Source organism: Hetaerina americana, unplaced genomic scaffold (assembly GCF_022747635.1).
Source record: "Hetaerina americana unplaced genomic scaffold, ioHetAmer1.1.p SCAF_79, whole genome shotgun sequence".
NCBI lineage: Eukaryota > Metazoa > Arthropoda > Insecta > Odonata > Calopterygidae > Hetaerina > Hetaerina americana.
Window position 1 is genome coordinate 1,302,081 of NW_027287416.1, and position 24,149 is coordinate 1,326,229.

Genomic DNA, 24,149 nt, shown 5'->3' on the forward strand with positions numbered 1-24,149 from the left:
ATTTCCATGTTCATCTTTCAAAATCCATGGGTAGGGTGGTAAATATAGATCACGATAATTTAGCACATTTCTTTATTTCCATTTACTTCCATTCGATTACGAAAGCAGCCCACGAGGTGGTGGGGAATATCAAAGAATTACCATGAAAAACGAATTATTTTTTCTGCACTTCGATATTTACGGAGTTGCTACTTCATAATACCTGTGTTATGTTGTTTTTTTCACATAATCTTGTGCCAAGAGTCCTGGAATGCGTAATTAAACCCTCGTTTGTAATTAAATACCTACCGATTGCCACCATCCTTCCTCGATGGCTTCTGGGCGGATGGTAATCTAATGGGTTCGTAATTTGTGGCTGTTAAATAAGTTATTTACATGCCGGTGAGCATTTTCCTTACGTCATATACGTTGTGGAATATAAAACTGTGAAAAAATTTCTACTTTTTACCTATCATTTCTTCTCCAGCAATCATTTTAAACACCTGTATATGCAAAGGTTAAAATGCTACTTCGCTGCCAATTTTATAAAGGAATCAATTGCAAAAGAACACTTCGACCCGTTGGTTGATTTGCAACACACATACTCTGTTAGTCAAAAGTTTTAAAGCGATCTCGTATACTAATTGTATAGAGGGAAAGGTATTTGAATTTCCGCACTGTGAACTAAGTGCAAATGGGCTTGGAACTGGTCGTTTAAGGCAGGTTAGCCTTGAGACCGGTGTAATTAGAATTACACATAAAGTGGTTTTAGGGGCCAGCATAAGAATATGCGTATAAATCCCGAAGAAATGAACAAACAATATTTTTCTCTTCATCTAAACTATAAGTATGTTTATTTTTTATATCGGCTCTACCGTTTGGCTAACATATTTCTTTAACGAAAAAGCTTCATTATCCGGCGGCTATCATTGCCTTAACTCTGAATTGGTGGATAGTTATTTTAAAACTTAATAATACTTATTCATATTCAGATTATTAATTTAAAAAATATCATTAATAGTTTTGAAAATATCTTCAATTAGTATAAAGTTCTGCGTATAGTCTACCAATGACATTTCTCTCAAACGTAAAAACGATAAGAGTAATCATGGTTCGAACACGAGTCCTTATTTACGTATTTCTGGGGAATTTTTTCGGAAATGAAGTTAATTAGCGCCAGGATTGCAACACAATATGATTCCAGCGGTCGTGAGTGGTCAATATTCTGAGATTTAGAAATTCATTCATAGCTCACGTTCAGTACGCCGGGTAAGAATCAGTTGAGTTTCAAAATTGAAAGAGATTTCTCCACTTCCACAGATCCAGACGAAAATAAAATTATTAAGTGATTTAGTTATCTTTCCGATTTTCATTGCGCTCTAAATTCAATTTTTACTATCTTTTTTTTGGACACGAGCTTTCTGCTATATTTCCTATCCGACGGCTCAAGATCGCTGCATGCAGAGGTTATTGAGCAAGCCAGGAGATATTTGCGTTAATATAAGAGAAAAATAATATGGGCCTACTTCCGTGTTCCGGGTTCGAAACCACCCTTTTGTGAAAAGGTGTATTTCACGACCAATCGTGAGTGTAGGAAACGGAGAGGCTTAATCAGAGAAAACATGGAGCAGTGAGCGTTGCCCGGCGAATCAAATGGTTAGAGCCACAGTAACTGGAGTGTGTGAGGAATGGAGAAGGTTTGGGTCGGGCGTCTCAGATTGAATGCTGACATATTAGAGTCTTAAGTATCAATGCGGTTCAAACGTAGACTAATCCTTCGATTCTGGCTTATCCTTATAGGACAACTTCTGCTTATTGATATCAGTGGATCCGGAGAACCCTTGGCCTCTCCCTTCATGCCCCAAAAGAAAAATATTATTCAGTCAATCAAAAGGGAGAAAAGCGTAGTCGATAATTTTATGCTATACTGCAATCACGCCACTGAAATCACTTCTTAATATTTCGATCCCCCAACTCGATTGAAACCGTCGTTTGGAAGCCAATCGGCTGCTGTCTTCGATCCGAAGAGCAATTTTAAGAGGTAGTTGGACCATACCTGTTGTTAAGTCCTACAGCGTGCGAAATTTACGCAGTCAATACACGTGGACCAATTAATTTCAGTGTACCACCTGCGGTTACCCAGAAAAATTTAGCAGCTCCCTATGAAAAAATACAGTACTTGAGTTTAGTTGGGGATACGTAAAAAGTTTGGGTCATGTGAAGGCATTTAAATTCTTCTAATACAAAACTCCATGCAACCGTTATTCAGAGAGTTGACATTTCAGTTGTAATGCGAAGGCAATTTCAAGGTCATATGTTAGAGGTAATAAATATTTTTGGCCTGAATTTTCAATTTTCTTTGGCATTGCTTAAAGTTTTTTAAGCAAGTTTTTTGTACTTTTGGAGGTACCTACAACTAATTAAGCAAGTGCATAGCCATAATAGATAGAATTATTAATTCATTAATTACTTATTCATCACCTTTAAATACAACTTCAAGTAATTTTTTGAATTTCTTTTGATGTTAGATGTATTTATTAATCTAGATACCACTAATTCAATTCAATTCAATTTATTCATTCACCATAAGCATAGAATTATGAACATGAATCCACTGATTTTTACATAGATGTTATCTATTTCTCTTTATAGATCCACGGACCAGTGAATGGTTACTTATGGGTGGCCCTGGACCCCTATTCTTTATCTTGGCTTTTTATATATATTTTTGCAACAAAATTGGACCAAAGATGATGGAAAACAGAAAGCCATTTGACCTAAAACCTCTGCTAATAATATACAACCTTGCACAAGTCTTATTTAGCGTGTGGTTGGTGTGGGAGGTAAGAAAACAATTACCTTACCTTAAATTCTATATGATATATCTGTTATTTGTGTAAGTACGTGAAAAGTACAAGGGATGAAATAAAAAAAATAAAGTGAAAATTAAGAATTTATAACTACTTGCAGTTCACTGATACAACTATTCTATTTCTTACTCAAAGAATTACTGATACGATTAGCAGAAAACCAAATATCTATTTCTCAGTATCCATAATTAGCAGAAAACAGTATCCATAACTAAAGATGTAACTGGACCTGAAGAATTCATGTTTAGAGGCAACTAACTGCACATGAAAATCTGATGAGCTAGTGATAGCATTTGAAAAAATACTGATATTCATTTATTTCATTTTAATTTATAAATACCTCTTTGATCATTTGTAATTTTTTCAATTTTGAAGAAGGATATCTTTAAAATTTGATTTATTCAAAAATTTTCAACTTGTACTTGAAACTTTAAATGACAATATTTTGGTGTTAAATAACATTATATGCAGCCAACTTTATCTCAAAAGTGATTTCTATCACATTATTTAGGGTCTGCAAGGAGGATGGCTGCACCACTACAACCTCAAGTGCCAACCAGTTGATTACTCAAATAACCCTGTGGCAATGAGGGTAAGGTCTTCTACCTGGTTACCAAATTTCTGTGAGAAGAAGCAATTTTTTGATACTTTTCAATTCCTTTTGACCAGTATTTAATAAATGTACACAATGAACAATATCATATGAATGGGAGTTACATGAATAGCAGGAAGTAAGTTAAGTTAAAATGCCAGGAGCCTTAATTTTAGCCTAGTGATAATATTTTTCTATGTTGATTGTATGCAATGTTTGACATTACAATATTTTCTGCACCTCATCAAAGGAATTAAATTTATTTTTGCTCTAAGTTCATTAAACAATAAACGCTAAAAGATTTTGTTAATTGAAATATTGTTAACTTTTTCTTAGGAGAGCAATAATTAAAGAATTCGAGAGTAATGGGAGTTCAAACAAGTGTGGCAAATATCAACTGAACAGTATATCATGAACTTATTTTTATATGTACATGTTTGTATTGTGTTAGCTATTTGAAACTATATCTATTAAATCTGAATTAGGAGGAAATTTTAAAGATTTCTCATTGCGAATGTGAAAAGTTACTGGGTATGGAATCAAAATAGTCAATTCAAGATCAGACTCCTTTCTTGGTATCATATCAGTGCACCAACTATAAAATGGTTATAAAGAAGAGGTTCTTGAAAATTCAAATGGGGTTGAATGAGAGAGAGATAGGTAGAGGGGTTGATGCAAATTAGGGTTGATAATCACGGGAGAATATAGCCACCTCTGCACTCTAGAATCCTATTGTTCTTCCACAACTCATTAGTATACATTCTTAACTACTTGTGAAATGTTATTCAACTGTGGGCTCATAGTTATCCTCATTGAGTGTAACCATTCTGCAATTTAACTTACTGAATGTATCTTAAAGCTATTGCTGTATACTCGATAGATTTCAAAAAGGTCATCAGCTTCTTTGAATTTCACACAAAGGAGCCCAGCGTAACTGATTCATAGTTCTAACTTGAGTCATCTAAGCTGACTCTCTGGAATCAGTAATTACAAACAATGCTAAGAAGGAAATTCTTTTCGTGGTTAACAATATCATAAACTCGCAAGAAAAGGATTCATGATCTCTCTTAAGCATCCACCTCTTTCCCTTCAGACCAAGGCAACTTGACAAAAAGACTGAATCTACTATTCTTGGCTATAAGTAGTGAAATGAATTGTCTTCAGAGAAAATTCCCATTAAATGTGTAGTTCCATTTTATTGCTTCTGTAACCTCGAAAATTAAGGATGGCATGATTAAATTGCAAATGGTTATTAACCTAGAATTTGAATATAAAATATGTTGATATATTTTGAGAAGCACTTCATTGTCATCAAATGTTGCTTCATATGGTCTTTGTTTTCTATCAAACTTCATGCAAACACTTTCATCACAAGCACTTCTGTTCATAGAGCTGAAGGGTCTTTGTGTTGGAGTGAAACATTAGCAGATAACATTTTACTTTAGAGTACATGCCTAATTATCATATGCAAAATTTTATAAAAGATGGTTAGATTTAATATTGTTTGGAGGTTTTTGAAAGGAAAGAGCAATTCAGAATATGCATTCCTAACTGACTGGTGCAGGATTCATGTCATAGAAGTTTAAAATGGCAATTTTCCTAACCATAATGAAATGGGTATTGATTATTTTCTTATTCAATGAATGGTAGTACTTATTACAATAGATGAAACAACCGTTACATAATTTTTTTGGAAGCTTCAACTGATTGAGATATGCTAGAATAGATATTAACTCATATCTAAAACATGTAGGTAGGTTTTGATCATATAAATAGAATTGATTAACTAATTGAATTTGAACTTTTATCAAAGTAGATGAATAATAACTAAGTATATGTTTTATTCAATTATGATCACAAAAATTGAAATGTATTTCTATTCTTTTGGAAAGAAAACTCTTTATTTCATGTTCATTCACTCATAAACAACTGTCAAATATAAAGGAATGAGAAAATAAACAGACTGAGAGGAATTAAATAGGGTGAATGAAGAAAGAAAGTTACTGGGATAAATTCTAAAAGGCAGAGAAAGTGGGCAGAGGAACTATGAACAAGTAGTGATATGTGAAAAGCCATGATAGAAGGGAGAATGTAGGTAAAGTGGGGTAGAAGAGAGTGGGCAGCATGAAAGCAGGCACAGTTTGCAAAGAATTGACAATAGAAATAATATAGATAGAAAAGATCAAGTTCACACAGCTCCTAAAAATAAATAGTTATTAGGGAATGTCCAAAATCTGTCTTTGAAATAGGTGGAATACAATACACAAATACATATATTACATTTTTTACACTATTTACTTAGGTCACTAATATTATATTGATATCTCTGTCTCCTTTACAGATGGCAAATGCATGCTGGTGGTACTTCTTCTGCAAACTTGTTGAGTTGTTGGATACTGTAAGTTCTGAGAAAAACTATTCCTTTACTTTTTATGTGCTTGCATGGCTATTAATCAAATTATGCATATAATTTAAAACGTTTTGTTTCCTGTTTTAAATTAATTTGCCTTATAGATAAGTGAAATATTTGAGGACTTCAAATTGCTGCTTTCTCAGGAATTTGGAAAATTTTATTTACCATACCATACCATAACTGCGTGAGAAAAAATTTTAGTTAATTTATTGAAACAAATGATATTATTTTATTGTAAATAGTAGCATTTTAAATTATGGTGAATTCAGAATTATCATCTATTTATTTTTTGTTGATTAATGGTCAAGGTAGGTTTGGATATATCTGGGGACGGTTGCTAAGCTTCTCAACTCTCCAAACACTAAATACTAAAATATGCTGTATTAAAATAAACTATTTTTCAACCCCAAATAGCTCCTACTTCTCTTAATTCTGTTCATGATGCCTATTTTTATCTAGCCCCTACTTCACTTACCCAAAATTCTCTGATATATCACCGTCTTCTTTTTCCCCTCATTATGCCCTGCATCCATTTTTCTTGTCTTTTTTTAATTTCTCCCAGCAATTTTCTGCTGCCTTTTCCTGCAATGCCTAGAACTTCTTTGCTTTTATCTGTTTATTTCACTCTTTCCACCCTCCTCCACTGGAACTGCCTACAATGGAAATGCCTTCTATATCAAAGCCTGTGTTTATCCTCCCCTCAGAAAACAAGTTTTTGAACCAATACTACTCACTATGTTAGTTTTCATTATCGTTTCCTTTATATTGTTACTTTAGGGCCCTGACATCAACTTCCTCCTTTGTTGCAATTCTTATTTTCATGCTTTTACCATATTGGCCAATTTTGTCTAAAACACTTGATAAAGTTTTGTAAATCCTTCCTGAATTTTGATTATACTTCTGGTTGTTATTTAGGCTCTCAAAGTCAAATTTTATATCATAACTCACTTTTCTAGAGTAGGCAACTGTAATAATTACTAACATTGGGTACAGTTTGTACTATCAATAATTTTCTCATGTAATTCAAAATCAGAAATGCCTTCATTATCTATTGAATATTTATCATTCAAAGTTTCATTATCTTCTTGTTGAGCTACAAAATTAATATTGTCTTCTACCTTATAAGAACAGCTAATTAACTAAATTTTTCTCTGGAATTTGCCTATTTCCTTAAGGCAATAGGTACCTATGTAACATCGTAATCATTTAAAATATAGTTGTCCTTTAGAACTATTCTTCTGTAATAATTATTATGCTGAATAGTGGGAAATATTTCAATATAAATTAGTAATTTCAATAGAGTGCTAATGGCAAATGATATATGTATGTTGAACATATTTGGTTTTCACACTATCACATAGATAACTCTCATTTAAGAATCAAGGGATGCATTATCTATGGCAGAATTTTGTTTATATTTTTTTGTAATGTTAATGGAGTAATTTGCCCCTTTTTTTTAAAGAATTACATTTTAAACTTGTTAGAAAATGAAAATTAAAATCTTTGAGAACCAACGTTGAGGGAATAAAGGTTAAATGGTAGTGTGGCCGAGCGGTCTAAGGTTATAGTTTAAGCCGCCAGTCTTTGCAGAGGCATGGGTTCGAATATCACTGCTGCCAATTATTTTGCTGTCCTTGGTGGTGGTAGGGTAACATCCACGTTTGTCAATCTAAGAGTTCAATTCCTACTTGGGTGGGTTTTCTTCTGCCTAGGGCTTGGTTGTTTGTAATTATCTCCATTGTTTTCACTATTACTAGTCTGATGTAAAGACCAAAAATTGCTGTTTTTGGACTAAGGCTAAATAAATAAATTTATATGATGAAAAATATGAAATTTAAAACATCAATCGATCAAACATAAAATATCATTTCAAAGGAATTTTCGTTTCAGATCATATAAATGAATAGGATATAAATCAATTTTGGACAAAATTGTTTATACTTTGCTCAATATGGCTAATAGAATTTAAAAGACATGATGAATTCTGAGGTATGAAATAGAGAAAATTTACCTAATCTGTTGGAATGATTAGCCATGTAAATTATTCACTTTGCTTAAGCTCTCACAACATTCGACTATGTTGTCAGTAATGAAACAAAAAAGATTCATTAAATATTCTTCTATTTCCACAATTTCAACGTTAAACAAAAACATAATGATATCATAATTTAAGTCATCTAGAGTAATTCCTATATTTTAAACTAACCAAGCATAAGAACTTAAGCTGAATACATTCAAGTTCATAAATATGAACAGCATGGCGTGGATTCCATTTAGGAGTAATATATTCTAGAGAATATATTCTAGCTGACTTCATTTTAAAAAAATGAGTACAAAATTTTGACTGTGTTAATGTTTTTGATAGATCTCCCTGTATTGCATGAAATTAATCCTAAGGCACATCTTGATTTTGCAAACTATAGCATTAATTTGGGGAACAAAAGTCAATTTGCAATAAAAAACAATACCTAGATCTTAAACAACTGCATCATTTTGTGCAGGGTCATTATTATTAATGATATATAGTGATTATGATATCCATTATGTTACTTACTATTTTTCTGAAATCATCAAATTGAAAAAATGATTTTGTTCCAGGTTTTCTTTGTTCTGAGAAAGAAAAATAACCAGATAACTTTCCTACATTTGTATCACCACTCACTTATGCCTTTTTGTGCATGGGTTGGGACCAAGTTCCTTCCAGGTTAGTATTCTATATTTAAATATTTAATATCGCCATTATGGAGATAATAGTAAATTATATTTGTATATTTTTATAAAACATAAATTTCAATACCTTTCGGCCTTGTTCAGTTTTTAATGCCAGTCAATCAAAGGAAATATCCTTCATGGAATCTCCAAAATGACTATCATTTTATATAATATAACTAAAATTACTGTTTATCCATATGCAGCAGTCATATATCTGAGAGGTATTTCAAGAGAAGTATCTGATGCCTGACAACACCAGTCAGAAATGTATTGCAGGAACTCTGATACTGGTCTGAGATGAAGTTAAGATGGTCATAGACTTAATAGTATTGCTTTAGATATCACTGAGATATCTGAAAATGTCTAAGACAAAGTTCTGAGGTGATTCACCATGTCAGAATTGAATGAGAGGCCTTACGTTAGAGGGATAATTGCACTGAGAGGATGAGTTAAAATTGATTTCAATGCTTCATGTGAGCAAGACATTGGTCATATAATGAGGGAATAACTAATTCGGGGCATCCATTCAATCTTATGTAACTATTCTGACCTTGAGATGTTACTAAAAATATCTTGGAATCAGTCACTTGTGCATATTTGAGCCCTCCATGTCTCAGGCAGAATGTTATTTGTCTGTTTTATAGTACTATGTGAGTAGTTTTGCTCGAACATGTGGTACTTAAAATACTCATTTAAAGGTTTTGTTCTCAGCCCTTAAATGAGTATTTTCACATAGTTAACTAGGTATTCACAGAGAAACACAATAAAGGGGGAAAAGAGTGTTACGGTAGCACACTTCACAGGTATTGAGTATAACTGCATACCTATATGTGTGTATGTGGTATTACCCTTGTTTTATTACTCAATCCAATAGTGCTCATGTATTGTTGTTCCCAGAATAATAACCATTCATCAAGACTCATTGACATACACATGAATGAAAGGTGGGAGCATATTTTTAGCTCCTATGACCCACTCTTTACTCCATGAAAAAAATTCACTATGATGGGCATGATGAATAATAGTAAAAACCACTGAGAGATCATAAACTGTTGAAATATTTATGAAATCAATCATTTGTGTGCTTCACATGGATTGGTCCAGTCACAAATTACAATACTTTAGGCCAAGACAAACCCATCATTCACAATTCAGTGTTTAGGCCCAATCAGCTGCAAATATGTGTAAAGGTACAAAGTTAGCACTTATAATCTCAGAATTTGCAATAATGTAAAAATAATACATTGTACGCTTCATATCATTGTAGCACTCGATAAAGCCATATATTTTCTGCCCTCAAGATTGTAGATATATTCATAATCCAGTATGATTGATACATATTGTGTTACAGAAGTATGTAGGTAGGGATATAGTCATACATTGGACTATTATTTCTGGATTGAACTTTCGTATCTAAATTCCATTGAACAAGCAACAATGGAATTCCACCTTCCATAATGTAAGTAGTTAATTTTTTGCACCATAATTTTTCTACATTGAGAATTTTTTGTCCTCATTTATGGTTTGTGGTCCTCAAGGCATGAGTATTCAAAGTAACTGTAAAGTTTTTGAAATTTCTTAGGTCAGAACATGTCAGAATAATCAATTTAATCCAAATAAGTCATCGCACCATATTTCAGTTGAAAAATATATTTATTTCTTTTCCATAGAACTTGTGCAAATTTTAATATATTTGCTTACCTATTATGGGTTTTGTCTTTGAATGTGTTGGGATAAAGTGGAATACCTTTCATGTTAATACTAATATATTTTTTATATATCTCCCACAGGTGGCCATGGAACCTTCCTAGGTGTTATTAACTCATTTGTTCACATAATCATGTATTTTTACTACATGGTATCAGCAATGGGCCCTCAATATCAGAAATACCTGTGGTGGAAAAAATATCTGACCACACTTCAGATGGTAAGAGGAACAACTTATAAACCTGAGTATATGTATAATTCTATGCAATACAGATCTAGATTTTTTGAAAAAAATAAATCAGAAAATATTTTTATCTAACTGCTAAAATTGCTATTAATAATATATTTTATTTAATATTTAGATGTTTTAGAACTACCACATGTACATTTAAAAACTAAACATTTTGATGACTATGAATGAAATAATAAAATGGCAGATGAAGTGAAATACTGATGTTCACTAATGATGAACCACACGTGCCATCTATAGTGTTTATGAATTGTAGTAATTGCTATCCATAGACTACTAAGATAAAACTCATGCACACCAAAAATGTATTTTTGTGCTTTATCATCAGTAGTGGAAATTAAAATTTGAAATCAGGAATCACTTAGAAGCTCCAACCCATGACACTTGGAAATAGGGCATAAAATCCGTCAAATGCGATAGTGCAAACGTATTTTCAATTAATTTTGGAAATAATCTACATTAACAGGTTTCCCTACCTGCTTTGTTGGAATTGAAGGCAGAGCAATTCTGCAAATGGGTCATGCTTTGTGGTCAGCACATTTTCTTCTTGAGAGAGATCTTGAGACATTTCATAGAAAAGATATCTTTCTCCACATTCTACATAACACATAGTTTCAAAGCGTCAGGCAAAAAAATATTACAAATATAAAATGGAGTAGGTTTCAGGCCCCATCAGTCAAATCCCCAGACAGTCATAGCAGGACCAAGTCTTACTTTCAGCTCTAGAGAAAAATAATCAAGAAGCTAGCCTTTTACCTGCGGGTCGTGGTAGTCCAGTGGGTAGACCGTTGGACTGCTGACCGGAGGGTCCCGGGTTCGATTCCCGGGCAAGGCACTCTGGGCACCTGCAGCTCCACCCAAGCTACGTGAATTTTCGGGTACCAGGTCTTCCTGGGAAACCATAACCGGCACAGGGAAAGGAACTGGCCCCCCTACCCTGATGTGTGAATTTTCACATGCCGTATAGGGCTTAGTACTGGGTGATCTCTACCATCACCTACCAAACCGACCTTCGGGTTGATTACTGTTTAGCCTTTTACCTATGAGTCTGTTCATTTTATTTCATTCATCTGAAGGAAAACCAAATGGTAAATATGGAATAGGAGAACAATACAAAAGACGTGGAGGATTAATAGAACTTGTCATCACAATATGATTAGTATGGCACTAGCAGTATAAAAATACTACTCAAGGTATAAACATTTGAAATTCCACCACAGTAGCAAGTATTATCTATCAGGTACCAAAAAAGGTTTTCCAAAATCCAAAAACCATCAAATCATACTTAAATACCAAAAGGATATTTCATGGTTGTTAACCTGTAATGTAATATCATACAATAAAATTTATAAGTCATAATTATTTCTATTGTCAATGCTCATAAGCTGGTGACTTTGACGAAAACTGGTTGAAAGCACCTTAAGGTATTAAAAATGAGATATGTATTGTTTTAATGGTTCCTATGATCAAAATTTTTTCAATTATGTTTCACTTAAGAAATGTGATCCCAGGGTTAGCTGGTGCTTCTTGAAACCTCGATTCTTCATTTTCCAAAATTCTGACTGCCTAGGGTGCCATTAGCAGTTTTTTCACAAAAAATATGTAGTTTGAAATTTTTTCACTTTTCTCAAGGAAAACTTATGGTCATGCATGTTTATTAAAATAAATGATGATCCTAAACAATAGCATTGAGCTGGAGCTGATAATCAGTCAAATCCAATCCTTTTTGAATGTGCATTATCAATTGCAACTGTGGATGTTGTACAGATATATACATATAAGGGAATAGAATAATGTGTGGACATTTTATGAAAGATGCATAGATATCACTTGATCTTGGGAAGGAGAGAGAAGATTATGCCAACTTAATTACATTCATTTAAAACACAAATTCAACCAGTGAAAAAGAAATTGAAAGAACAAGCTAATTACTGTTGTTTCCTGGGTGGAGATAATGATTGTGACTTTGACAGTGAATAGTTGTAAACTAATGTTTGATGTATAGTTACTGAACAAAACACAGGTTGAATTTAATGAGAATGTAACTGCCTATTACCAACAGAAAAGAATAGGTAAATATGAGCATCTTAATAGTAATTGACCCACAAGACAAATTATTAATCATGAAAAAATTGATTTAAAAAAGTCATACAGAGAGGTGAGTGAATTCTCCAGAGAAGACCAATTTGAATTTGAGAAAAAAATGAGTACATATATTTGAAGCTATTTAGACTAAAACCATGGGGAGCCCTCTGTGAATGGTAGCCAGTGGAAGCAATATCCTCCAGATTTTCAGTTCTTAGGACGGTTAATTTCAGACATACATAGTATAATTTTATTTGTTTCAATATAGATCCACACCATGACATTTCTGACCCACAACCACTGATTGTATTAATGCAACATGATATTTCAAAATTATTAGGCCATGTTCACTACATTAACCTAATGTTAGTAGGGTGATCTAGCAGTTGGGATAAGCAGTGCAGTATGCTCTCATTATGTACAAAGAATGATAGGGAATAACCTTCTCTTATGATTACATTACTTATTCACAATAACCTTGTTTATGCAAAGCCATTATTTCAGTTTTTGTATGTCTAAAAAAGAGAATCTCTAATGCTTGTAATAGTATTCTTTTACCACTTAAAAAGAGTATTGGCTAATGAAATATTATCTCTTTTGTTTTCCAGGTACAGTTCTGCATGATCTTCATTCATTCCTCTCAACTTCTTATTTATGAGTGCAACTATCCTAAAACTATCGTTGTCCTCCTGCTTATCAATGCCTTGTTTTTCTTCGGACTCTTTGGTAACTTCTACAGGAAGTCTTACAAGAAAGGAACCTTTAAACTTCAGTGATGAACTAAATGTATTATTGCATTTTTATTGGAAATATGAACTGTGGAAGTACAAGAAGACCCCAACTCCTATTAAAAATATATCACAGTCTTAATAGGAAAGAGGATGATTATGACTATTAGTACCTTCCTAAATCTGTAAGGTGGGTAAGAGGGGAATGTTTTAAAAATATAATTCTGATACTGAGTGGTTAAAGTATACTGAGTGGAACAGGCCATTAACCCCACAGTATGGGCCTAGCTAATATCTATCTTATCATTCTTTCTACCACTCACTATCATGGAATTCATGAAGAACAAAATGCAAATCCAACAAGTGTCATTGGATAGATAGTCACATCACTGTTTTACAAATGCCTAAATGTTGTCAATAATCATGATTCAATAGAGAAGCATGATTTTACAAATTATGCACCTGATCTAATATTTTTTCAACTTTCGTTTAGTAATTACAACCATGTTGTAAAATTGTTTTCACTCCCTTGCACACCTAGGCATGCATACATATGATCTGCTCCTGAGGCTTTTGTGCTATTTGAGAGTACGAGAAAAAACATACTGGCTTGATCTCTTTGGGTGTCACACATGTCTTAAAAACCTTTCATATAGGTACAGTCAAACCAATTTTATTTCACTGTAACTTTATTTGTACCTGTATAGCCATTACCACGGTGGGCCATTGATATTGAGTTTATTTTTAAGGAAAGTGCCAAGGGAAGGAAAAAGTCAAAAATCCACTAATTCAAGTGGTATTACATTATGAATTTGTGAAAGAGTGTGTATTTACTTATGCAAAACCAAACATTAGAAATGAAATATATTGTAGCACATAGGTTGTTTTTTGAATGTTTTACTTAAGATGCAGGTGTTATACATTAATTTATGGAGTGGGTTTCTTGTGTTGGAGATTTTTGTTGTGATATTTTAAGGTGTATATAAAAATTTATGGTTGAAATGAATCTATGAATTTGTCCTATAATTTTTCACATACATCATATGCATACCAATATGATAAAATGTGACCAAAATTATGAAATAATTCTTCAATTTTAACTCATCTTTAAATACTGTACAATATGATGTCAAATTTCAATTCAAATGTCATTTTGAAGTATTGATTTTGGACTCATGTCATTTACCAATGTATTTATTATTTGTTCTATTGTATGTACATAATTTCTCTTTATATGTAATTGCACTGTATAAATAACATTAATCTAAAGAAGTGTTTTTTTATGAATATGTTTCTATCCCCTTTCATGAAGCTTTGTGCCTCATACATATTGAAAAAGTAACTTCTATGTTGTTCTATTCATGCAATGAATATAAAGCAGTCATTAAAGCATGCATAGTGAATAATCAATCTATAAAAGAACCATACCATCATTCTGCACAAAAGGTTCACATGCACATAGAACTTGTGGTTACATTATTAAGATTGGCCAATGCACTATAATTATGGTACCATTATACTCCCCCAATAAGGATTGTAAATTTATAAAGTAGCTATTGACTGATGAAGTCTATACAGGTAGGAGGTTGGCATTTTTATTGAATTTGGAGGTGCCTATTGAAAGGATGTATTTCAGTGGTTGAATTATCACTAGTTTCCAGGATTCAATCACTTAAATACATTACTGCCATATTATCTCAATGATGCCAGTAGAGGCTAGACTGCTAGTTTGATCTTTTACTCCTTATTCCCTGAAATATTTCCTGATTTAACGAGACGCATACAACAAATCATCCACCGTGAGATTCTCAGAAAGAAAAAAGTGGCAATATCCTGTGGTTTGTCTTAATATTGATTATAGGTCACACTCTGTCAATTGGAAACTGTAAGAAGTCTATGTTAGTAGATTAGAGCTTGCAACACGCCCTTTACTCATCAGGGATGGTGTATGAAGCCTAAAATATCTTCAGTAATTTTACTTCTTGAATCAAGTTTCTATTTACACCAACCATGCTTGTATTTTTTCATCAATTAGTCACATATTAATTACTCTATTTTGAATTGAAAAAATATTACTTAAGCTAATACTGAAGTACCATGCCTTCCCGGGAAACCCGAGGTAGCACAAAGAAAGGGGCTGACCCCTTTACTCTGATGCATGAATTTCATTTGCCATATAGAGCATAGTATTAAATTAGCTCTATCCTCACCTATTAAACCAATCTTAGGATTCATTACTGTGGTTTCATAGCACATGCTTTGATTATACTTCATCCTGTACCAAAAGAATATGAAACTGAAATTTTGTTTCCAAATTTTGTTTATTTATTACATTTTTGTTTCTTTATTTATTTTTTATTTTTTAGGAATGACACTCAATTCCATCTTACATGCAGGTTTTATTTAGGCTGAATAATAATTTTCTCTTATTAACAGATTATTCTTAAATATATGAAACATTTTAGTATAACATACTGATTGACTCTTTTGTACACAAATGAGATGGATGCCTTTAGGTATTCTCTTCAATTAGCTGCTATGTATACACCTTAGCCCATTTCAATCAGGTAAATAAAAATCGTATTTAAAAAATTATCAGAATAACTTAAAAATCATCTTCTCTTGAATAAATTTTAGTTTAGTTATGTAAGATTTTGCTGCTTAATGTGTGACTGGAATACCTCAACCGAGCGTTCACTAAAAAAAGGGTGAAATACACGACAGATTCATTTGTAATAACCTCGTTTTTATATCTCACTTAAAAAAATAACATAACTTTTATACTAAAATCATTTTGATGGTTTTAAGAGATTATTTTGCAAAGATAGCTGTTGAATATTGGAGTAAACATTAGCAATAACAGTGTATAATTCTGAGATAATTACACAAATCATATTTCATATGCTACATAATTGAAATAGATAATGTATACTAACAAAAAAATACTAACATTTTTCAAATCTTGACTCTCCCATTCCCACAACACCTTGCCACAAAAATTAAATTGAAGACATACAGGGTCCGTACAATAAGTATCGGTTCGCTGTAGCTTCAACGGAGCGGTGGACGGGGGTCCGACCGGTCGGCTCGGTAGAATGGTCCGCCACCACTCAAGCGCAATTTAGTTCAGCCGCCTCCGGGCATGCGTTGAGACAGGATATGGATTTTTGTGACGTGTGATTGTTTGTGGTGTCGTCGCGCCAGCATGGAGCGCATCGTCGATCAACGCTACGCTGTGAAGTTTTGCGTTAAACTCGGGAAATCCGCGTCGAAAACCCTTGAACTCATTAAACAGGCTTATGGGGATGATGCATTAAGCCGCACAAGAGTTTTTGAGTGGCACACAATGTTTAAGGAAGACCGGGAGCTCGTCGAAGACGAGCACCGTGTCGGACACCCGACGACCGCTCGAACCGATGCTCAGGTGGCCAAAGTGAAAAACGTTTTGGACTCTGACAGGCGTTTAATCATCGCCCTTATCAGTCAAGAGACCGACCTTTCAGTCGGAACCGTCCACACCATTGTAACAGAGGATCTTGCGATGAGGAAAGTGTGCGTGAAGCTGATGCCGAAAGTTTTGAGCGAGGAACAAAAACTGTCACGATTGTTCTACGGCAGCTGCCGACGAAATTCGGCGTGCCAATGTTGCCTACCCCCCCCCCCCCTACAGCCCCGACCTGGCTCCACCTTGTTTCCACGAATAAAAAGGGAGCTCAAAGGATATCGGTTCGACTCCATCGAGGCGGTTCAAGCGGCGACGACAAAGGCTCTAACCAGTATTCCGGAAACCGACTTCCAGGGGGCTTTTGACGAGTGGCAGACGCACCGAACTGAGTGTATCGATGCAGGAGGAATGTATTTTGAAGGTTATTAAGTAATTGTAATGGTAACTGCAATAAATTTTGATTTTTGGAACCAGTCCCGATACTTGTTTTGTTAACTGTACGGCTACTGTATGACTTTAAAATTACACGGTTCAAATATTCACTCTCATTTCAATAAGTCGGAACATGTATTAGATGTATATTTTTAACCTTGAGTAGTAACTCTATAGTCTATGGTCCATGGAAACAACTCAGACCAATATTGTGGTTGTATATCTTAAAAACCTAATGAAGCAGATCTATTACTGTCTCTCTTCTTGCTTCAAGAGTATCAAGAGATATGTAACATTGCATTCCAAGCTGATCGAACATTACGCTGATCATGCTGCTGTCTTTGTTGCTGAGAATAATGATGTTTGATGCTTTATCCACAACTGCCTCATGGAAATCTTTCACTCTCTTCTCCATCATTTGCACGGAGGAATGAGACCACAACCAACCCCATTTAAACTGACTGTGCCAGTGCCATGCATGCCCTTTGGTCCTATTTAGTACAAAGGTTTATGCCATACGAACAAATATTTAAAAAATTCAACTCTACAATGGGGAATACATTTTTAAGTGTTTCTAAAAATTTCAAATTGGGCTGCGAATTGAGGGAAAAATGAACAATTACTGACCCTTCTTAGCTATACGCATACTGTGCTCTCTCTTCTTGGGTCTTATACAACTAGTAGATATCAGTCTGTAAGCAGTAGGCATCCTTTTCACTGAGCAATACATCCTTTGATACTGAATGGTCTCGTCAAAGATGAACCCCTTGCATCCAAGGGAGCAGTGGTATAGCATAGCCAGGGTGACAGGTTTGAGGAGAAGAAAAATCAACCTGATGCTGCTCAAGCCCCAAAACACATGAATCTATTAACTCCACCAACAAAATCAAATCTCTGCTATATAAAATGATTCCTTACTGACACTCGCATTCACTTATTAAACAAATGAAACTTTTCTTAAGAAATCCCTATAGAATTTCAATAGCTTAACAAAGGTAACCAGTTTAAATGAAAAACAAGAAAATACTTGAAGAGTATACTATATAGTCAATTACTCAACAGTATGAATTGGCCAAGACACTCATCCCTCCAAAATCAACTTCGATATTCAACGGTTCTCAGTGATATACTTATATATATATGATAAGCTCCCAGGTCCTCTTCCTGCTTGACTCAGGGATTCCCCGCTTAGGAATTTCAGATGGTTCAAGCTCAAAGTCATAGGAAGAGCATGCTCAAGTCGCCCAAAATGGCATATATATACTCTTCATTCTCTTTTTCCTACCTGTTACCTCGGGTCACTCGCAACCCAGTTTGAAGCCTTAAAAAAGAAATTGCATTGAAAATCCAGGAAAAAAATAATGATTACTCGTTGTTGAAATAATGAAAGTATTAATTTACCATTAAGTAAATTTAGAATCATGTCAGCTGTTATAACTACAGAAAAATAAAAAATGCCAGTAAATTAAAATTTAGTACCTATCATATCATTAAACAGACCAAAATAAAATGTAATCAACTTCCATTGCTTCTTATCTGACAATAAACAAATCAACTGACAAAATGTTATCACAAAAATATAAACATTAAAATAATTTTAATAAGATGGATCCGTTGGTGAAGACTACATTTTTCAAAAGGGTCAGAAGTGTTCATGGTACAAGAATAAGCAGACTATTCCCACTCATATGCTATTTTCCATGGTGAAAATATTCACGATTTCCCTGTGACCATCTTCATTGTTTTTGCTTGGCATTATTTGATTAGCTGGATTCATTCACCCCAGTGGTATAATACTGTGCCATGAATCATTGTGCTATTTTTTTTCAGAATGTCAAGTAGAATATTATTTATCCGAAATGGTTGTGACTTGATCGAGATCCGGTTCTATCTCAATTTTTTTAATGCTGCTAAAATATAGGAGTAAGTAGTTAATGTTAAAGTCTTTCAGGTTAGTCATTCTATATACACATTATGTATATTTTGGTTCAAACATGCAAATTATACTCGTACTATTCAGTGACCAGAGTGAAAAACGCTTTCGGAAAGCCTAAATACCCTTTTCGTTCTTCCTGTGGAGAAAGGAACCTGTCTGATATTGATTATAGTACCGATTATTACATAAGAAGCGGATTCATATGCAATGTATCCTTGCAGGGCCTCAAGGTCAAAATGACCTAGAGTAATTAAAGAACGATTTCTCAAATCGAATGAATTCCCTTTAATTTGAAAACTAAAATTTAGACATTCAAATTGCCCGGGAAACCATATTGGTTAAAGGAAAGGGTCACAAAAGAATTATTTGAGGGAAAATGGATTCACACCGGCAGATTTACGTTCAGAAAATTGGTATAAAAACTAAATGAAGCTTCCTCATTAATCATTGTCTTCTCTTTCCTCCCTTACACCTTTGAGTGGAATGTCAATACGTTACAGTCCGTACGTTACTTCTGGATATATATTCGGCAGATAGGAATGACTGAGCCAATGAAGTAAATTATAGAGAATCTGAGATTCATAATAGGATCAAATATATAGAGGTGGGCACTGCACCCTCCTCTCACCCCATCTCTCCACCTGCTGGCACTCCAATGTTTCAGCGTGCATAGATAAGTATTAACTCTCGGTAAATTAGGCTAGTTAATTCCGTAGTTTAAAGGGTTCCGGCTAGATAGTGGAAATGGGCCTGTCCATATATAAGGAACGCGGAAGGCTGGCCGGACTCTTTCTTATTCGTAGCCTTCTCGGATATGTTAGCCATGGATTTCCGCTTGCAGAAAACCGCGCACCCAGCGTCCTGTGCTTCATCGCTCCCACATCCCATCACAGTGCTCTCGGTAAGCCGTTATGTCATCTCCTCCTTCCTGAAGGGTCGAATCTTTTTTCATGTATCTCCCAGGGGTATTTAGTAATTTGGTGGATTTGATTTTCATATGCTCTTGGTTATAATGATTAGCTTAGAATCGAGAGAGGTCCTCGTATCATTTAGTCCCTTAACGCCTGCATAACTGAATTCTATGCCCTGAACCTTTTCAAGGTTTTTGAGTATTAGATGGCTATGGTGGATGGAAGTAGAAATCTTCCGGTCGCATGAAGGCAGTATAATGGTTGCTGGGCGTTCATTTGTAAACGCGGCATAACCGAAAGTGAGATAAAGCAGTCATCCTCTTTCTCTTTCTTCGCGATGTCATTAAGGGCATCATATTTTAGTCTACAAAGAGGGAACCCTAGAATAATTTCGACGTTTTTAAGAGCAGGATTGGGGGACAAGCGTTTTCAAGGAGAAATTAAAGGGGAGAGATTTTCATGCATGGGAATTTTGGGACGGGAGGAGGGGTAGGGAAAATTCAGAGAGGGAGGTGTGGGTAACCGAAATAAGGAATACCGCATACATAGAACCTCTGTCACCGAAATCCCCTCTTGTGCATACAATGGAAAGTATTCTGCAACATGTTACCAAATTATGTCTTATTAAGTTGAAACCGGTCCAAGTGTGTGCGTGTTGATATAAAACTGTGTCAAATCTGAAGGTGAAGATTTGGATGATGTCATACAGGTGCGGACTACTTGGTTACTCCGCTTTAAATTGCCATCCCGCTGAAATCCTTTGGGTGGGTCATCTTGCCAAATCCATTAAGGCGGCACAATGCAACAAATGCATTTTTCGTGTTGGCTCTTGTGGGTTGGGATGGGGTCAATGCGTATGAACACTTTTTGCCAGAATTTGCCAAAATGATGTCTCATTCCAGGCTCGGGATATTGTTTTCTCTACTTCCGAGGCAAGCAACTTGAATATATTTTCTTTTAATTTTTCCAATTGTTATATAAACATAATACCCTGCAAGACACGGGCATGGTGTGTATGTTAGGTCAGGTGTGAATAGTACGCCAAGTTTTGCGCTCCCTTTCAGTAAATTAAAGACAAAAAGGAAAACCTTCTGTCATGTTACGCAATGAAAAAAATATCTCAAATTCGTGGAGAAAGGACCAGAGAGATTATTTAAACGAAGATAAAATAAACTTGCTGTCTGTAAGGAAGTATTACTAGGATATAATCAATGTTAAAAGAAATATCAACTACGTAAGGAAAGAAAAGGAAAAAGATATATACCACCTTCCAAAAAAGGTAATAGAGTATAGAAATTTCCGGAGTTACGCAAAAACGAAACCTGTTAAGTATTTGCCCTCTAATGATACAACTAATTCTCTTATTGGTGTGGCCAGGAGCTGTTTCTTCCTCTTATTATTTTGGTAAAATCTACACCTGAAACCCATATTTCGTTATATATCACATCTGCATGATAGTTGAGTATGGTATCCTGAAAAAATAGGACTTAGAACATAATCCATACACATGACTATGCACTATTCCTTCTCGTTGTTTCCAGAAATCAGGGGCTTCTTCTCCAACTCGATGCAGTACCTTTGTCCAGTTTATAAACAGCAAACGTTATTTTGGTAAGGAATAAATCATCAGTCGGTAGAAATCTTTTTTTGTGTGCAAGTTCAGAGGGGATATAGCAGTTTTTGATTTTATCAAAATACCATTTAATGAATCCCCTCGCCGACTGATTGTAAACTCGAATGCATTTCTGATGTAATACACATAGGGTAAGAAAAACGCTTTACAAATTAAACTAAAAAATATCAGCCCACTTGCCACACAAGTGGGGAACTATCCTGAGTTCTACAACTCTTTCACCGGGGCTCAAGAGATCTTTTGGCTCTGAAGTCACAGGTTAAACACAATCATATTTTCTTATGTTTATATGTATTTTGGGGTCTTTTTCCTTGTTTTTTAAAATAAATAATGAAAATAAAAACATGGTTAAACGAATAAACTAAGCATGGAGCACGTGCAAAAATCGCTTCGAGATACGCAGAGGTGCCACTTAAATTTGGTACAATCATGTAATTAATAATGTTGCACTAATGCCGCTGATAATTTTTTCTCACTTCATTAGTAGCATGGCATTGCTGATAATTCCCCCATGATATTTTACGGGCAATTTAAGTCCGTAACAGGAGCTATTATCGAGGCCCATTCATCAAAAGTCTACAATGGCACTAAAAAAAATCCGGATACACCTAAAGATAATTTTTAATTTGAGCAATATTTTTTCTTTGGAATGGTAGTGACATTTCGGAATTTCTCAAAGAGCAATATTTTTTTCAAGTTCACTGCCAACCCTAAAGCACCAAGGGATGTATTAGCCTAGGATTACATGCATGAAATAATGTACTCCAATTATTGGGATATTTCCTATTAAATTTCGAGTAGCGGTGATTCGTTTGAAAAATCAGCCAATATAGTTCACTTTGACGGCACCAGAGCGTTTATTCGTAGCAGGTGAATTCCAGCAATAAAACATGACCCCTCTCAGTCTCACGCATTCCAATCCCCAGCCTCACCTATCCGCTGAATTCGTATTCCAATCATTCCCTTCCCATATCCTCCTCTGCAGTTTTATTATTCGCAACCGCCGCCTCATTAATGGGCACACATATCTAAGTCAAACTCTCCTTTCCAACCCTCACTAGTTTGGTTTTCCCCAATACCCGCGTTCGCTTAAAACCGCCACTCCCCTCAACCGATGAAAGGGAAAGTCACTGACTGATTGTATTCCGAATTTTCGTGCCTGCAAATGGGGGTGGGGGAAAATGTTATATTTTTCTTTTTGCAGAGATCCACAAGGCCTCTCCTCATGCATTTCGCTTCAACCAGTCAAGCTTCACCGTTGCGCACTTTCATTTTACTGCACCGATAACTTATCACGGTGAATTATCAGTTTTTTTATATTTTTCCGCATGCACAGGTTAAACTTCGACGTTATAGTACACTATTGCTTTGTGAGTCGGCTTCACCTTGCTTGAACAATAAGGTGTATATTAAAGGAAATTTCATTCTATGGATTGGTGGGGAAATTAATCTCATTGTACTCATAATTTTCATTTCTCGGTAAACACTGATAAACCACTTTTATATAAATGGCATCAGGCGTTGAACAAAAAAAGAAACGGTGTCTCAATCGAAATATATAGATTGAAAATTCTTGTAATATACATCCTGAATAACTACACTTGCTGGCGGCACGACTTACAGGTGTAACATTTCCCACATCCCTGCGCTGCATTTGTCTCCTTTCGCCCTTAGGTTACCCTGAAAATTCCTTCCACGCGTCAATCCGATTTCTGGACAATTGTAACTCCAGATTATTTTTCCGGGTTGAATGAAATCGCGTCCTATTTGCGAATGAAAAGGTGAACATTCGAGGATGACGAAAGTGGTCGTTTACAGCGGGAGCAGTCGATACATTTACCATGATCATGACCTGCTTGGTCGCTGCCATTTAAAAAACTGCTGTCTCTAATCAGTGTTATAAGATTTTTTTGGTTGAAAGAGGCATTATTCTTGTTTTCTCGTCAAAATAAAAAAATTATGATGACTTTTTCCAAAGCTAAAAGAATCTTGGATTCACAGATTTTAAAACTGTGGGGCCTCTATCAATCAGAATCGCTATCTCTCTACGATATTTCTGCACCCGGGCGTACGATAAGATGGTTGGTTGAAGGGCTTTAAAAAAGAAGAGGATTGATCGACATATCTTACCGTGTTGGCAGTTTAATAGCTAAAATATTCCATCGTATTTTCTGCTTCCTACGTTCCACCAAAACATCGCCTTATACAGGGTTCTCGATATCTCTTTATTTCACCTTCCCAGGCCCCTCTACACCAGGATTTTATTTTGCTGGGCAAACCGGAATCTACTTACCGACACACGCTACTTAAGACGGCGCAATACGTCCAAATTTGGAAAAGTTTGGATTGGTGGCGAATTCAATGCGTTTGGGACTGTCCATATCCTGGCAAACCTGCGGTCGTTTGATCGACCTCCTTTCCCGGAATATACACTTATTTTCCCGCCCTTTGTTGCC

The 24,149-nt window shown here is 34.9% G+C and overlaps 1 protein-coding gene across 1 annotated transcript in view; it reads left to right on the top strand.

The window, feature by feature from the left end:
• Positions 1-14,599, top strand: part of LOC139697505 (very long chain fatty acid elongase AAEL008004-like) — a 96,892-nt gene extending 82,293 nt beyond the window's left edge. The window contains exons 3-8 of the mRNA XM_071596236.1: positions 2,632-2,822; positions 3,361-3,441; positions 5,783-5,839; positions 8,453-8,558; positions 10,357-10,493; positions 13,217-14,599. Of these exons, the coding sequence (XP_071452337.1) occupies positions 2,632-2,822; positions 3,361-3,441; positions 5,783-5,839; positions 8,453-8,558; positions 10,357-10,493; positions 13,217-13,384 (740 nt within the window). The 3' untranslated portion in view covers positions 13,385-14,599. The remainder of the gene's footprint in view (positions 1-2,631; positions 2,823-3,360; positions 3,442-5,782; positions 5,840-8,452; positions 8,559-10,356; positions 10,494-13,216) is intronic.
• The last annotated feature ends 9,550 nt before the right edge of the window (positions 14,600-24,149 follow it).